Source organism: Ixodes scapularis, unplaced genomic scaffold (genome assembly GCF_016920785.2).
Source record: "Ixodes scapularis isolate PalLabHiFi unplaced genomic scaffold, ASM1692078v2 PGA_scaffold7__128_contigs__length_106722199, whole genome shotgun sequence".
NCBI lineage: Eukaryota > Metazoa > Arthropoda > Arachnida > Ixodida > Ixodidae > Ixodes > Ixodes scapularis.
Genome location: NW_024609882.1, coordinates 67,833,159 through 67,848,816, shown reverse-complemented (window position 1 = coordinate 67,848,816; position 15,658 = coordinate 67,833,159). Strand labels below are relative to the sequence as shown.

General features: G+C 45.1%; 1 protein-coding gene across 2 annotated transcripts in view; it reads left to right on the top strand.

The window, feature by feature from the left end:
• Nucleotides 1-691: 691 nt before the first annotated feature.
• LOC8051285 (protein pygopus) overlaps nucleotides 692-15,658 on the top strand; it is a 64,997-nt gene continuing 50,030 nt past the window's right edge. Inside the window, exons 1-2 of one of the 2 annotated variants that reach the window (XM_040212550.3) lie at nucleotides 692-981; nucleotides 8,500-8,682. In XM_040212550.3, the coding sequence (XP_040068484.2) occupies nucleotides 882-981; nucleotides 8,500-8,682 (283 nt within the window). In that variant the 5' untranslated portion in view covers nucleotides 692-881. The remainder of the gene's footprint in view (nucleotides 982-8,499; nucleotides 8,683-15,658) is intronic. The other variant, XM_040501706.2, reaches the window with a different exon arrangement.

Sequence of the window (15,658 nt, the reverse complement as noted above, 5' to 3'; positions counted from 1 at the left end):
CACGACGCTAGGAATTTTTGGCAGACTGTTTTTGCGCTCCGGTAACGATATCCGATAACAATAGAATGATTGCGTAAACGCGCTGGTGACGTATCCGGTATGGTTATCGCTATAGGAACGATCTAATAAAACTCGCTAATGCCCACCTACACGTTTCACAGATCGCGGCGAAGCTAAATGAGTTGCTGTCTCCAGAGAATACGCCGTAAGATATTTTACACCCTTGTGCGCGTAAAAGGTGCGTCCCGGAAACTTACACCCACGGTTTCACCCTTTCAGCTCCCGTATGCCGAGTTATACACCTTTTGTAATAGTGAAGTAGGTGGCTGCTGAGTGGAATATCCATAATTCGTGAGGGTTGTAGAAAGGGTGTGGGAGGCACCCTTATATCGAGCAGGGTGCTGCTGAATGGAACACCCCCTGATTTGTGAAGGGTGTAAGAAGGGTGTGAAAAAGGGATGCTGCGCTGCAGTGCGGCAAACCAACAACATTCCCGCTTCAAACAGCTTCGAGTCTTTGCTCGGTGCGTGAGAGGTAGAAAACGCGACCCTCGAGTGATTCAAACATTGCGCGTTTCGTGGTGTGACTTCGCTAGAGCACGACCCGAGAAAAACCCCCAGCTCGTCCGCCCGTGCTCGTCAAGGTCAAGCGACGGGAACGATCAGCGTGGCGTTTCCCGGGAGTCGTTTCTTTCTCCGGCTACTTTCGCAATTGGCCGCCGACTCGGGCGAAAGTTGACGCGGCGCGCCTACGCGAGGTGCGGAAAACAACGTCGCTATCGCCCAATCCTTTCTAGCATCCGTTTGCAACGTCTTTTTCGTCGTCGGACGCGCGTCGGGGCAACCGGTTTTCCCGCACGACTGCGTCCCAGTGGCCCCGTGATGGTGGGCACCGCATCCGAGCACCGTTGTCTCCGACTGACCCCAGGATTACTGCTCACGCTGCTTCTGGCCGTCGACTGCCATGCCCTATTCCGACCAGGTCAGTGCGCCGCGTCGTCGCCGCGGGGATCGCGTCGCTCTCAAGGTCCTTTCACACGCCGTACTGCGACTTCGCTACGCTGAGATGAGACTCGGGAGCGTTCGCCCAAGTCGGCATCGCACTGGTGTCATACAAAACATAATCTGCAGTCACGAGGTGTGTTTCTTCTTTGTATGGGTAAGAAAAAATACTGTCTGCAGAGATGTTCTAAGCGTACATGAAACAAAGATGCTTATAATTGAGGCGTGTGCTAAGATGAATATGCCAGCATGTTTGTACGAGGAGCGTGACGGCGGCTTTACGTTTTCGTACGTTACGTTATAATACGACCGCCAGTCACCGGGACATATCCGTGCTCCGTATGTCGTGGGCAAGTCCGGTCCTTAAATTAGTTTCCACGCTTTGTACGAAGTATAGGAATGTTCTGGTGACTAGCAGTCGTAGCCTTACAGAAGGCTTCACAACGTAGTCAAACGGTAACCTCTCGAAATACTCTGCTACGTCCACACACACCAAACACCATGCGACGCTGTTCTGGTGGTTGGTTATTCGCTAATTATCCGTTTCTCTCTCGTTGCCGTTCGATGTAATTTTCTAATGATTGCTTGGGAATCGTAAGCCTCTGGAAGTCCGCCAGAAAACGCATTGCAAACTTTCTTAAAGAGTTTTTTTTTTTTCTATAATTATGAATGGTTGAATTTATGCAATGTCTAGACTCGCATAAGTAGTGAATGGTATGATCTCAACTAAGGTGACTTTAGCTTCAACTAACCTCGACTTGTAAACTGTGGTTCAGTTTACAAGTCTATTTAGACTTGTAAATTGAACCACCGTGCGAGACGGTAATCTAAACAACTCTATAATCGGTGACAGACGAATGGAAAATTCACGAGGTAGATTTGGAGCGGTTTCGGAGCGCTTTTTTCTTGATATCTTCAGGCACGTGCAAATGAGACATGGCATTCGTTGCTCTAAACGCGCGAGCATGGAGCAGTTTTCGATCGTTCCAGATCTAACAGCGGACTTTGCCATTAGAACTCAGTAGAATGCTCCACAACACGAGCTCAGTGACCCTCCGGGCTCATGCTGCGCGTAAGATGAAGTTTTATCAAAGGCAGAATGCTCATGTTCGAGGTTAGGAATTCCGTAATTGCAGTACAGTTTGAGCTATATATTCCTTTTTATGGATATGAAGGCACATCTTTACGAAATATTATTCACCATAAGGCTGAAGCAAGAACGAAAATTTACGGCTCCTTCGTTCATCTAGCGACAGAGCATTCGAGTCACTCGGGCTCCGCCGCCTCTGTCATAAACCTCAACGTATCCTTGCTTTAAAGAAATGAAAATAGTCATCGGAGACGACGAAGATCAAGGGGATTTAAATTGTGATTCATATTCTGATTTCAATCACTATGGGTTTACTGGGACTTTTTAAACGAAAAAAAAAAAAAAACTGAAATATATTATTGTTAATCGTTTGTCTCTCATTTGATTCTTTCCGTGTGCCGGAAAGAATCATTACTGTTTGTACTAAAATCCTTTAGATCCTAAAAACAATTTAGATCAAGCTGAACATGAGCGAAAATCGGTATTCTTTTGAGGAGATTGACCTTTTGTCTTTTCTACCTTGGATTTTGTTCGCTGGAACAAGAAAAGAAGACGGGAAAAAAAGAAAAGTATTTGTACGTGCATAGGCACAATACACACAACCAGCAGGAAGAGAGGGAGAGAAAGAGAGAGAGAGAGAAAAAGACGACTCTGAGCAGTGGCGTCGGAACAATGGGGGGCAGGGGGGAGGCGATGGCCTTTTTCCTAGTAATTTCCAGTAAACAATGCGAGGGATAGAGAAGGAACATCCCATATCTTCCTAAGTCGCCCCCCTCTTCTCTCCCGAAAAGTTCCGACGCCACTGTCTCTAGGAGAGTAGAGACGGGCACAGATAGACTGGGCGAATTATACCTCCAAGGTTGATCTTACATTGGATTAGCCTTGGCTACACTCTAAAAGAAGTTTGTGCGTCTACTTTCACGCACAACACTTAGAGAGCCAATCACCGTAACTTACGGAGGCAGCTCAGCAAATGACGATGCGGAAACATACGTTTAGACCAAAAAACGCAGTCTGAGTTGTGACATTAAGCAATGCAAGCGTGACGTTTTGCATTGCTTAATGTCACAACTCAGACTGCGTTTTTTGGTCTAAACATATGTTTCGGCATTGTCATTCGCCAAGCTGCCTCCATAAGTTGCGGTGATTGGCTCTCCGAGTGTTGTGCGGGAAAGCAGACTCACGGGCTTTTTTTAGAGTGTAGTATAGACTTTTTTCACAAGGGCGCCGCCATCTTAAAATATCGTCCGTTCTAGTATGGGCGGAAACATTGTTTTCTGTTAAGATTTAAGCGCAACCGTCACCCATTCTCGTTTTGTCTTTCCTCTATATTTTACTATTTGCAAGTTAAATTGTTTTCTTTTTTTGCCGCACATACTGGATATACATACCAGGTGGCTGGGGACGAGAGTAAGCGAAAATATGTATAGATTCACTAAGTGGTCTCAAGGAGACGCCATTTTGTTCAACTGCAGCGCCGTCTCTATACATCCGGGCATTTCAATGGGTTCGGCGGGGTAGAAGAGGGAAATACGATGCGCCCACTTTCAATAGCGGACGACAAACCGACCATCCATTCGGGGCTGTTACCCGGACGTAGAGTGCATTGCGTAACGTGTTGGTAGCGTTGGAAATCGACTTGCTGTTTCGGGTTTCCTTCTCTCACCAAGACTTGATACTGTGGAATTTATCTATTGCATATGCAAGACTTTTTTGTTGAGAACACCTTTCTTTCTTTTCTTTTTTTCTCGAGAATGCCAAAAGGTAGGTGCGCATACCGTGGCGGCTGGGGTGGCCGAAGCCGCCGGCACATTGTGCGGAAGGTCATGCAACGTTCTGTCTGTTGACATCCTATAAAACCCTAGTTTTTCGAAGTTCCCTCGCATATTTGACCTTCGGGCAGTGCTTCGTTCTGGTTGTAGGGCTGCATAGGTATGTGGCTCGTGAAAATAAAATTTAACTGTGTTTAGAGCTTCTTTTTTTTGTGTGTGTTTTTGTGCTGTCCCTACCAATTTTTCAAGGTTATAATATATGTTCTCAACGAACTCTTGCATAGTTGCTTTGACTTCATTTATTCGGGTGTTTCTCTACATTTGCTGTACTTCATTTCAGCATATTGAGGCGTCAAACGGCAAATTAACATAAAAAAACAAGTTCTAAAAATGATCAAATTGTACATACATGTCCGACGCTTCAATATCAGTAGCGAATTTTTTGCGTTTGTTTTGTTCAAGACCAAAGCTAAGCCTCGCTTAGATTTCTGTCATATCCCGGCATAAGCGTAAAAAAAAAAAAAAAAAAAAAAGTGTCGGCACAAAAAAAAAAAAAAAAAAGTGCGAACAGATGTTTTTTCTTTTTAATGGTGAAAAATCTTTTAATTCTTAATTTAACAGTTACCGACCGGCGCTCCAGGTTCGGATCGGCATGAAACTGCTGCAGGATACTCGTGTTGCATCCACATTTATTTCGCTTGACAGTCTGGGTCGTGCACGCAGTTTCGGCGTTTAATTTACCTTTATTTTCGTTCACTTATTTGGACAGCCAATGGCAGCACAATGGTGTCCAATCAATTAGGCTGTCGAATATGACAGCGTTACGCGAAACAAGCCATTAAATCTGTAAAACGGCGCTCAATATTACGGGAAAGGCTCGCATCGCCTCGCACCTGCTAAGCCTGCCGTTTCTAACAGTCTATTCGGAGGGGTATTAGATGCTAAACCAGTAAATGAAATTTGCGAAGGGAAAACGGACTTTGAGATATTCGTTTATCAGTTTTTGTGTTTTTCTTTTTGTCGTTCGATTCCATTACCGGATGTAGAAGCGGCGACGGAAACCCGGCCCAAGAAAATTGGAAAATGGCGGCCAGCGAAGCCTGCGGATACGCGGAGACGAGTGGCGTCCGGTACAGGAAACGGGCACGAGCTTTCATTTAAAATTTCCGGAAGTCGCTCATATCTTAATCGGATAACCGAAACTTCTAAAACTTTCGGTATCCGGTATCCGGCTCAACTTCTAGCGCTCCATGTGTTCGGCGACACGGGGTCTATTTTTTGCGATTATAAAAACAAAGTTCTTTTCCCACGAACAACCGGCATGTTTAATAAGAAGGAGGGATAAGATGATAAACTTTCGGAATTCGACGCTGTCTGGTCCAAAAGTTGGTACACAATTCGTAAAATAGATTTCCACGGAAAAAAATGACGTTTGGTCTCAGCCACAGACGCTATGCTGGGGGAGAGAAGGAGATGAGAGGGCGCGCGCGGACGTCAGAACGCCGCGCTCTGGTTGGAATGATTAGGGGGTAGACCTAAAGCTAGCAGCCTTTGTCTCCACTGCACTCTCTGAACACGTTTGAATGCGAAAGTCGAACATTGGAAGCCGCCGTTCCACGTTCTAACGCGTTCCGCGTTCTAATCTTAAGGTTTTCCCATTAATCATTCTAACCAGAGCTCCAGCCGTTCTCATAGACTCTTCTAAACTCACAAAGCCTGACAGTTCTACGACGGAGCCATAGAGTGCCCGGTCGCAGATTTGGAGCGCGAAGGTCTGGTAGAGCAGAGCATCAAAGAGCCATTTCTAGGGGATCCTGGATGTCAGCGCACAGCTTTTGCAGCGGCGAAGACCCGAAACACACTTGTTCGCGCTGGAGAAGTGTATTTCGGCGTCTCGTCGCAGCGGGGCGCCAGTCATGTGGCTCTTCTCTCATCCGTTGTCTGCCGCTCCACCTTTTCCATTTTGGCGGCCGGTTCTCGTGGCGTTCTGCCAGGCTTTGTCGGTATATAGGCGGCAGTGGTTGTATGTAAGGATAGAGATAAGACATGTGGAGCGGAAATAAGGAGGGTACGGCTGAAAACTTAATACTCAACCGTAAAGTGCTTGAACCTGCAGATGCCGAAAGCGAGCCTGCTTACCACCCGAGGTGCCCATTTGACTGCTGGCTCCATTTGACTGAAAGGAAGAATTCGGCAGGACGCTACGATTCGGTTGGCCCGATTTCGCTAGAATCTTCAATTTGCCAAGTTAGAGCGCTCTGGTAATTAATTGTGTTGTGTGTGTGTTCACACAGCCTGAGGTGAGTTAGCCACAATGGGCGTCTGGTGTCTTAGATGAAGATGGGAATTTTCGTCAGTGCACTACAACCGCGAGCCCGGGGACTTTAACGTGCACCACGCAGCAGTGTTACACGACCGCACGCCGGTACGACGCTCATTCAGATTGAAACGGGCAGGGGTGGGGATTGAGCCCAGGATCCCTAACGCCTCTTTATCCTGGGAAAAGTGGCACCATTAATTCATGTGGAAATGCTGGAGACACGGGCCGCACGCCACTCCTCGGAAGAGCATGGCGTCTGAAATTTGGCTCAGTGCTGCGCTGTGCCGCCATGACCTTCCTAACGGCTGCACGTTGCACGTGCCTCGTGCATTGACGCACTTTGCGGTACTTTTAAAACATGAAGAAGCTTTAGGGATCCCTGGGTTCTCCAGCGCGAGGTTTCGCACCACGTGCTCCGAGCTGGCGTTCGCCAGCCCACTCGGCCACCGATCTCCCCGCGAGCGTTCTGGTCGATATACCTTTTTCTAAATTCCCCAAGCACCAAGGAGCGTGCTGCGAGAGTAGTTAGACGCGCTGAACGTGCTGGCTTCTGCAGTATTAACTGTTATAAAGCAAATGCCTAAAAGAAAGTTTATCTTTCACGCGCGTTCGTCAAAGCCTTATTTTGGTTATTTATTTTGAATATTGTATACTGCGTATGCGAGCGAGTGCGGCGCGTGTAATTACATTCCCAGGATTCTCCTCGATGCTCGGGTAATTGAGCGATAGAAATTGGGCATTTAGCCAATTCGGAGCGTTCAGCCGAATCGATCCTTTCAGCTGAATTGGCTGAAAGGATCTTCGCAACCGTGCCCACCCGATTGTGAAGAGCCCCTTCTGCCAGATGGCTCGTAATTCATTGCAGCAACATTATTGTCGAAAGCGTAACGCTAATGTTTTGTACGTTGCGTACGCGTGAATAAAGGATATGAAAAAAAAAACAAAAAAAAAAACACTGTGGCTATGTGGAGCAAGCCGTCGCCAGGCTTAAGGTAGCGGCCACACTGCCATCACGCACAAAACCCGTCTGCTGACGCTGTCTGATGAGTGCTTCTTTGTATTCCGGTCATGGCACATAGGTAATAAGGAAGGCTGTCTGCAAACATGTTCTAAGCATACATATGTATAAAGGAAACAAGGTTCGAACACCCTTGAGGCACATCCTTGTATTTATATGATACACGAGCCATGCTAAATGGGGCACGCTTTGTGCATCGGCATTCCGTTCCCCGATTTCCTTGCGGGCGCCGCCATTTTTGTGCGTAGCACATTGCGGGCACAAGATGACGATCGTTACAATTAAAAAATGCAGCGTCCCGTGCTTGAGACGCGGAGTCGAGAAGCTCGAGCGATATCGTATGCGGAGCGCAAGTTCGTCTGCTTCTTTTGCAGGTTTTGTGTTGACGTCAGAACGCTGAGCTCTGATTGGTTCTGATGGAAGGATAGTGGGTAGACCTCAAGGCAGGTTGCTTTGAGGTCTACCCACTATCCTTCAATGAGAGCCACTCGGAGCTCGGCGTTCTGAGATCACCCCAACCCCTGCAAACGAAGCAGACGAATTTGCGTTCCGCGTTGCTTCGTTGCGAACTGTTCTGACATGTCTCGAGGACGGAAAACCGTTTCCTGCAATTTCAGATAATGCCCCGGATAACTGGCAACCATTGTTTTGAGCACCAAGATTGTTGAAGTGTCGTTGATCTAAAGCGTATAGACCCATGCACCTTTCAAATTTTTTAGCAGCGCCCCTGGCGAGCAAAATGGGATAGTTTTAGGTCGCGTTTTTGTTGTGCGTCGTGTTACGTTCTTTGCAAGCGCCGTGTTACTGCGCGTGGACAGACGAAGAGTGACACTGACAGACGCTATGTTCTGTTTCACCTTACGATGGACCGTAAAGGACGCTACGAGCTACCGGAGCCAATTCATACGTCCCTCCTGTTGGACGGAGCGACGCGGAGAGCGCGAAGTCACGAGACAAGCTACAAACTATGGATTGGCTCGTGTAGCTCGCAGCGTCCACCGCATCCTAAGGTAAAACGGAGTAGTAGGCGTCTGTCGAGCGTGCATGACGGGACGCTAAAAAAGCTGCTTGCCTCAACATTAAACGGTTACGTCTCACGGACGCTAGTGGAGGTGTCTTTTTTGAGGTCCCTTCACGAGTATGCTACGGCACCCCCTGTCCGAGAGAAATAGCCCTATAACTAATTTTGTGACTAAGGTCCAGCCGTATGCATCTCTCCAGCCATTCAATGACCGTGGCTGCGAAGCTCTTGTGTATACCAAAGGGGGGGACATTGACTGAATGTTCCGTTCACACAGTGGAACGTGGTCCCTGCCAGGCCAAGAACCCCTTCGGACCTGGATTCAGCGACGGCGTCTGCATGCCCATGGTCAAGTGCAAAGAAACGCTGCACGGTATCATCAGGCTCAACTTCCCCGTCGTCTGCGGCTTTGAACTCCTAACGCCAATCGTCTGCTGTCCCATCATGAACGGACCTGCCGGTGGGTATCGGGGCCCTTTCCACTGTCGTCTTATTGCATTTCGTTTAGAAGAGGAATCTCTCGTGAGCATTTAGCCGCAGACACCGTTCGTGCATCATACAAAAGACGTTCGCCGCAGACGTTTATGACAGAAGCATCTGCGGACACTCCTGAAGCACCCTCAAAGCATGTTTGCTTCATGTTCGCGTCGAACGTGTTTGTAGAGAGTCTTCGTATCTACAGCGTGGAAAGACCGTCATACAAGGGCCGTCCCCATGTTTTGTGTTCTTCCCATTATTTACATTATACTTACCAGCACGCTCTTCATTCCAGGTACAATTTTGTGTGTGTTTAAGATATACAACGCGCTTGCTACAACTCTTTTTCAATAACAGCAGGCGCCTATTTAGTACTATTGCACACTGCAGTTGGGTCAATTTAAAAATTAAAACTTCCCCAAAAGAAAAAAGAAGTTATTCTGTGGTACAATTCAACCCGAGACTTTCACGCCGCAACGGCCAGTTCCGGCTCTTTTATATCTGGACTTCAGTATAGAGTTAAAATCGCGACGCTGGCGCAGATATGTAAATACAATGTCACTGCTTTTATCTCGCGTGATTTCTCTTTTATTTTGGCTCATATTCACCTTCCCTGGCCGTAACTTCATAAGCCGCTCCTCAAGTGTAGGCTGCAGTTATTTGAACTCGAGTAGAAAGCCTGTGCGGTCAGTTTTTGCGAGCGAAATCGAAGTATTGTGCTCAAAGCGACAAGGATTTCTCTTCCATTAGGCAGGGACGCTAGGTACTTCCATGTCCCCATGGAGCTGGTCACGTGACATAAAAATTCCTCTTGGCCGCAGCCGCGAGATAAGCGAACTGGCCCAGGATTTCTTCCTTCAGTGGGGGAGGCTCTTTTAGTCAGGAAATTCAAAGTCACGTGACAGTCGAGTCAAGAGGTTCAAAGACTCAAAAGACCTAACGTGCTAAGAGATTCGATATGCGTCAAGAGGTTCAGCGAGTCACTGACTCATCGGTTCAAATAATCCAATGAGTCAAGAGGTCCAACGAGTGAAGGGCCCTTTTGACCCATCCATATGGGATCTCTTGATGCGATATGCCAGTTGACCCATATTCGACCATAGGGCGCTAGAGGTTCAACAAATATAATGGGCGCTAGAGGTTCAACTGCCGCAAATGTCTATGCGACTTCCGTGATGCAAATTGAAGCAGACAACAACCAGTCTACTTTTGCGGTACTCTTGTGCATTCCTATGGCAAAACACGCGTGCATTTTCTCTTCGCGGCAAATAACACGGAACACATTGGTTACTCGGGTCGAACCGAATAGTATGTACCTTAACATTACCAAAGTGTAATTGCCTTAGTTAGCACATTTTTTTTCATCAGTGAATGATGTCCAACTTCGCTACATTTCAGTCCCAAACATCTTGTGCAGCAGGTGGGTAAAAACAAGCGACGATTCAAAGCAAAATAACAACCGCAAGGAATATAGACTGTATTCAAGATTCACCAGCATTTCGGTGACGGTTATAAATTGGTAATAAGCCAGTCTTGTCACTCTATGAAAATGACCCCGTCGTGCATCATTATGAGCGGATAAAAACATTCCCCTTATAACAAGCCCCTTATAATAGGGATCAGTGGAAGAGACAAAAACAAATAGACCGCGACATTGGACGTCAACAGAGAAGCTTCTAGCTCAGTAGCATCTATGTCTGTCATCCCTGTGTCAATATGCTTGTGGAAAAGATGGAAGCCGCAATAAACTTTGTGGTCTTTGGTGTTGTCTATTTATTTAGTGCGCATTATACTTGTAGAATGTTTCACGTGAAGTCGCTCGTTGTCTTCGGGGTTTGTGCTGAGTTAGTTGTCGCCGATTGTCAGCCAAGGGTCTCTTCTCTTGGGTTTAAAGGAGGTCGGGATCGTGGACTTTTGGGATTGAATAGCTTGGTTTAATATACAGGTATATATACACAAAAATTACAATATAGTTAAAGTTTACTCGTTCTCAAAACTCAATGGCCTCTGCCGTTTTACTCTATAAATGGCACATCTCCACTTTCTCCATTGTATTTCCATTGTTTTTCTCCGCATCGCTCTCGCGATGGGGTTGTTATCTCAACTCCTCCTGCATCGCTTTCGATGCGTCTCCTCTGAAATCTCGTAGTCGACTCCCCTTTCTCAAATGTCACGCTCCCAGCCATAGCTACCCTCCTCTCTTCCTCTCTTTCACTTTCTCCCTCTAACACGCATTTTCGTCTCCGAAGAACGGCTGCACATTACCCGACAAGCAAAGTCAAATAACGAGTTCAGTTGGCGCTGCCAAAACAAAACGGCCCTTTGCCGCCCACTCTGTAAACATCTCAATTATTGACCCCTACAAACGCACGCACAAATCCTTAACATACCTCTCGTTTCCACAATAGCCGATTCCCGGTACAACCCCGAAAGGTCGACGACGCGGGATGGGACGTGCCATCAACGGCATAATATGCGTACTCGAAACAGGACACATTCCGCACGAAGTCTGCAAGAGCAGCTGTAAACAATACAAAGCACCTTCGTAGACGAGGAAGTTATACATGGAGCTCTCTAAACAGGCGTAAGGTTACAACGTTCACGTTCGCCTCCACTTGAGGCCCATCGACCCCGGTAGGGGGCATGCGCCGTGCCGTAAAGATGCTCGAACCCCCGAAGAAGGCAAAAACATACAAAATTACACAACAGTACTACCTTCAGGACCCGAAGGCACTGCACAGGAGGAAAACATAAAAAAACGCCAGCTTCAAAATAATTAGGAAAGACTCGGTAAAAAATCACTCACAAACAGGTCAGGGACCACTGTGACAATGTTTTTTGAAGTCATATTTAAGTAAATTAGGGTGAGTGATATTTGCAATCAACCCGGACAGGTAGTTCTATTCTGCAACGGTGTGAGAAAGACGAGAGAAATGTGGTTGGACGAATGTGGTCGTAAAAGTGGAGTACCGGCGAAATTTTTGTAGTCGCCGATTTGCATCGAAATTGGTGAAACACATCAATACACACATCTGAACTAGTGCTATTTGATATCACAAGTCACAATAATTTTTTTTTTTCGCGTAGTTAATGAATTTTCAACTTTATTCTGAGAGGCAGAGGGCTTTTTTTTATTATTTAACGATACTACCTTGCCCAAAGGGCCGTGGGAGGAGAGGCACAGCAATACAAAAAAAAAAAAGAGAATACAATTGAACACCAGGGATAATGTGTCCCAAAACATTATACAATATATATAGCACCATAAACAAAGCAATAAATATTAAAAAGACATAGAGTATGAATTTGTGACATCAGCGTGCAACTTGTTCTGAATTGGTTACATCAGCGTGCAGAAATGTGGCCCAAAACATTAAACAACATTTATAGCACCCAGCCTACAAGTCAATAAATAGGAACAAGTACCTGAACGCGAGAAAAATTAATTTCATCTATTAAAAAAAAAGAGACAGTGGCTTCATCGATAAAATCGTCGATAGATTCTGAATTGGTGACATCAGCGTGCGGCTTGTTCCATTCAACAATGGACCTAAGGAAAAAGGAGTCTTTGAATGTGTCCTATCGTACTTGACACTCCTGTATTGAACGTGCACGAGATGATCTGGTTTTTAATCTGCCTGAAAATGTAATGTACCTTGAAGTCTCGATGTTTAATTTACCCTGAATCATTAAAACAGTATCTTTAATCTATCTATCCGCTTTCTTTCGCTTAATGTTAGTAGGTGAGCTTGTTGCAACATTTCTGAAGGGGAGCTTCGTGTTTCATATTTGTTGTAAACAAACCGTATTGCCTTCCTTTGTACACCGTCTAGCTTATTTATATTAATTTTAGTGAACGGGTCCCAGACAACATTTGCATATTCTAAAATTGGCCTTAATATTTAATTCATATTCTTAAATTAGCCTTTTATAGACTGTACGTTTTGTGTTGGGAGAAGAGTGCCTGAGGAGACGTTTTACGGCCCAAAGCCGCTGGGTCGCTTTTGTTGTAATGTAATAAATGTGTTTGTCCCATAAGAGTTTATTGCTAAAATATAACCCCGAGTACTTGTATTCTTGGATGCATTAAATAGGTTGACGATCAATGGAATAGAAGAACTCCAGGGGACACTTTTTCCGTGTAATAGACATTGAAACAGTTTTTGAAGTATTTAGCTTCCTTTGCCATTCCCGACACCAAAACAGTATCCTTTCTAAGCAATTCTTCAAAACTATTTGGTCTTGATAGGACTCAAATTTTTTGTATAAAATGCAATCGTCTGCGAATAATGTAATGTTGACATCTATGTTTTTAGTTATATCGTTCTTATATAGGGTGGTTCAAGTCACCAGGCTCGATCTAAAATGGACCGAAAAAATCGACGCCTGCACGTAGCCACCTAAACTTTTCGTCAAAGGTGTAATTCACAAATCGGTTGTTCCTTGTAAAATCACAAAGCGTAGCTCTTTTTATGTCAAAAATAAGGCCAAAAAACTTTCCAAGGTCTACGGCGGCCGCAACGCAGACGACAGGGGTCCAGTAGCGGGGTGTGTTTGGCGTTCATATTGATAGGTGGCGCTACCTCCTTATCGCGACTATTCGCGACGGCTCGCGACCACCGTGGTTTATTAAAATAAATATAATCTTTTTGAAATGTACCTTCGGTTAAAAAATAAATGCCAACAATAAAAGTAAAACTTAAAGTAAAAAAAACTCGTCTGCATAACGGCGGCGCTTTTGCTGCCAACGAATTTCGTCTGCGTGTCGTCTGCTATCTTTCGCTGGTCGGCTGCACCTTTAGACGCTGCTCGCGACGCCATTTATCGATACGAACGCCAAACACACCCCGCAACTGGACTTGGTCGTCTGGGTCACCGCCCGCCGTAGACCCTGGCAAGTTTCTTGGCCTTATTTTTTACTAAAAGAGAACTACGCTTTGCAATTTTACAAGAAAAAACCTACCTGCACAATACACCTTTGACGAAAAGTTTAGATGGCTAGGTGCAGGCTTCGATTTTTACGGCCCATTTAAGATCGAGCCTGGTGACTTGAACCACCCTATATAATAGGAAAAGCAAGGGCCCCAAGGGCAGAGTCCTTGGGCACGCCGGAGTCAACGGGCAAGGAGTCAGATTCATAATCTTTAAAATGAACGTACTGTTCTCTTCCTTCTAGGTGTGAGGTCACCCATTTCACTAATTTATTTGAGTTAAGTATGGCATTCAGTTTTAGAAGAAGCTTGTTACGAGGAACTTTATCGAAGGCTTTACTAAGATCCAGGAATAAAACATCTGTCTGACTTGTGCTTTTTATTACCTGACCAAGATCATACGTTATTTCTATTAACTGGGTTACTGTAGACAGGCCTCGTCTAAATCCATGGTGACTTGCCGCTAAGATATTTAAAAAATGTGCCTAGACACATGTTCTAACATTTTACAGCACTGAATCGTTATGGAAATGGGCCTATAGGTTTGCAACATTTTTTTTTGCCGCCCGATTTAAGAACATGTATAATTTTAGCTATTTTCCATTCTTTAGGAACAGCACTCCATTCTAATGATTTTCGGAATATTATCAACAAATACTCGGCCATACATTCAGAGGAACACCCAGAAAAGCATTTGGAATTACATCTGGCCCCATCGACGTTTTAGGATCGATGTATGGAAGCAAATTAAGGATTCTTTCTTCAGTTAAAATTAGCTCACACAACTCGTGCCTGATCAACAGAGTAATTTGGTAGCCGTCCATCATGGCGAATAAAAACAAATTTAAAATGTTAATTAAAACTGGCGGCAATTTTTAGGGCTCTTTAACGATCTCGGCCTTTATTTTAAATGCAGTACCAGGCTCTAGTTTGACTGATAAATATTGCCAAAACTTCGCTGGAGACGATTTCAGGAATCTTTCTAAAGTTGTATTATGATAGCGAAAGTTTTCCTTAGATAATATGCGTTTTAGTTCCCGGGACAGAGTTGTTACAGCTTGTTTTCTTATCTCTGATCCTTTGGCCTTGGTCCTTTTTCGAGCACGCGCGATCCTACGTTTAAATGTATTATGTCACGATTAATCCAAGGCCGCCCGCGCTTAATAATTTATCTGGGACATAATTGGTTAGACACTTCAGCGCAATAGTTTTAAAATGATGCTAAATCTTATTATATTAGCGTTGCAATGCTCTGAATGATCAGTTGACTTATCAAGCGCTCAATCCAATGCATCTGTAATACTAACGTCATCTGCATTATTGAGATCAAGCACCATAGTCTTCATAACTTGAGGCCTGTAGAAATGTAGGGGTAGCTCTAGCAGCACCAGTTTATGATCAGAGATTCCGTCTAATACCTTAACACTAAACTCTTTGTAGTCACCACTAAGCAAAATATAAACAAGTATAAACATTGAATTTTCCTAAATTCTAGAATAAGCTAGATTACACTATCTAAACTAGGTCAAACATGAACGCGATATCTAAAAGGCTTTTCACGCGGTCACTTTCTTTAGAACCCACTGGTTACTGGCAACTCTAAAACGTGACGTCGTATGTTGTAATAGGCGGGCAGCACAGCTCGTTCCCGGCAGGCTATAACTAGGATTTCGTGTTTTCGGAGTTTATTTCTCGTGAAATTCGGAGGTTTTTTTCGAAGGATTCGGGGTTTATCGGAATTAATTTTTGTTAGATTCCCAATTCTTTAAATTCTGAGTTTATTTTACTGCATAAAATTACAAAAAAAAAAATTCAAGAACAAAATAAATAAAGTCCGGGTACCATCATCCAGGCACGTAGCCAGGATTTTGTTTCGGGGTTGGGCGGGGGGGGGCACCCATGACAAAATGCTGTATGAGGGGGAGGGGGAGAGGAGGTGCCAACAAAATGGAAAATATTTGGGGGGAAGGCCGGGCCCCATGCCCCCCTGGCTCGACGTGCTAAAAGGCAAACCCCTTTTGTTAGTAC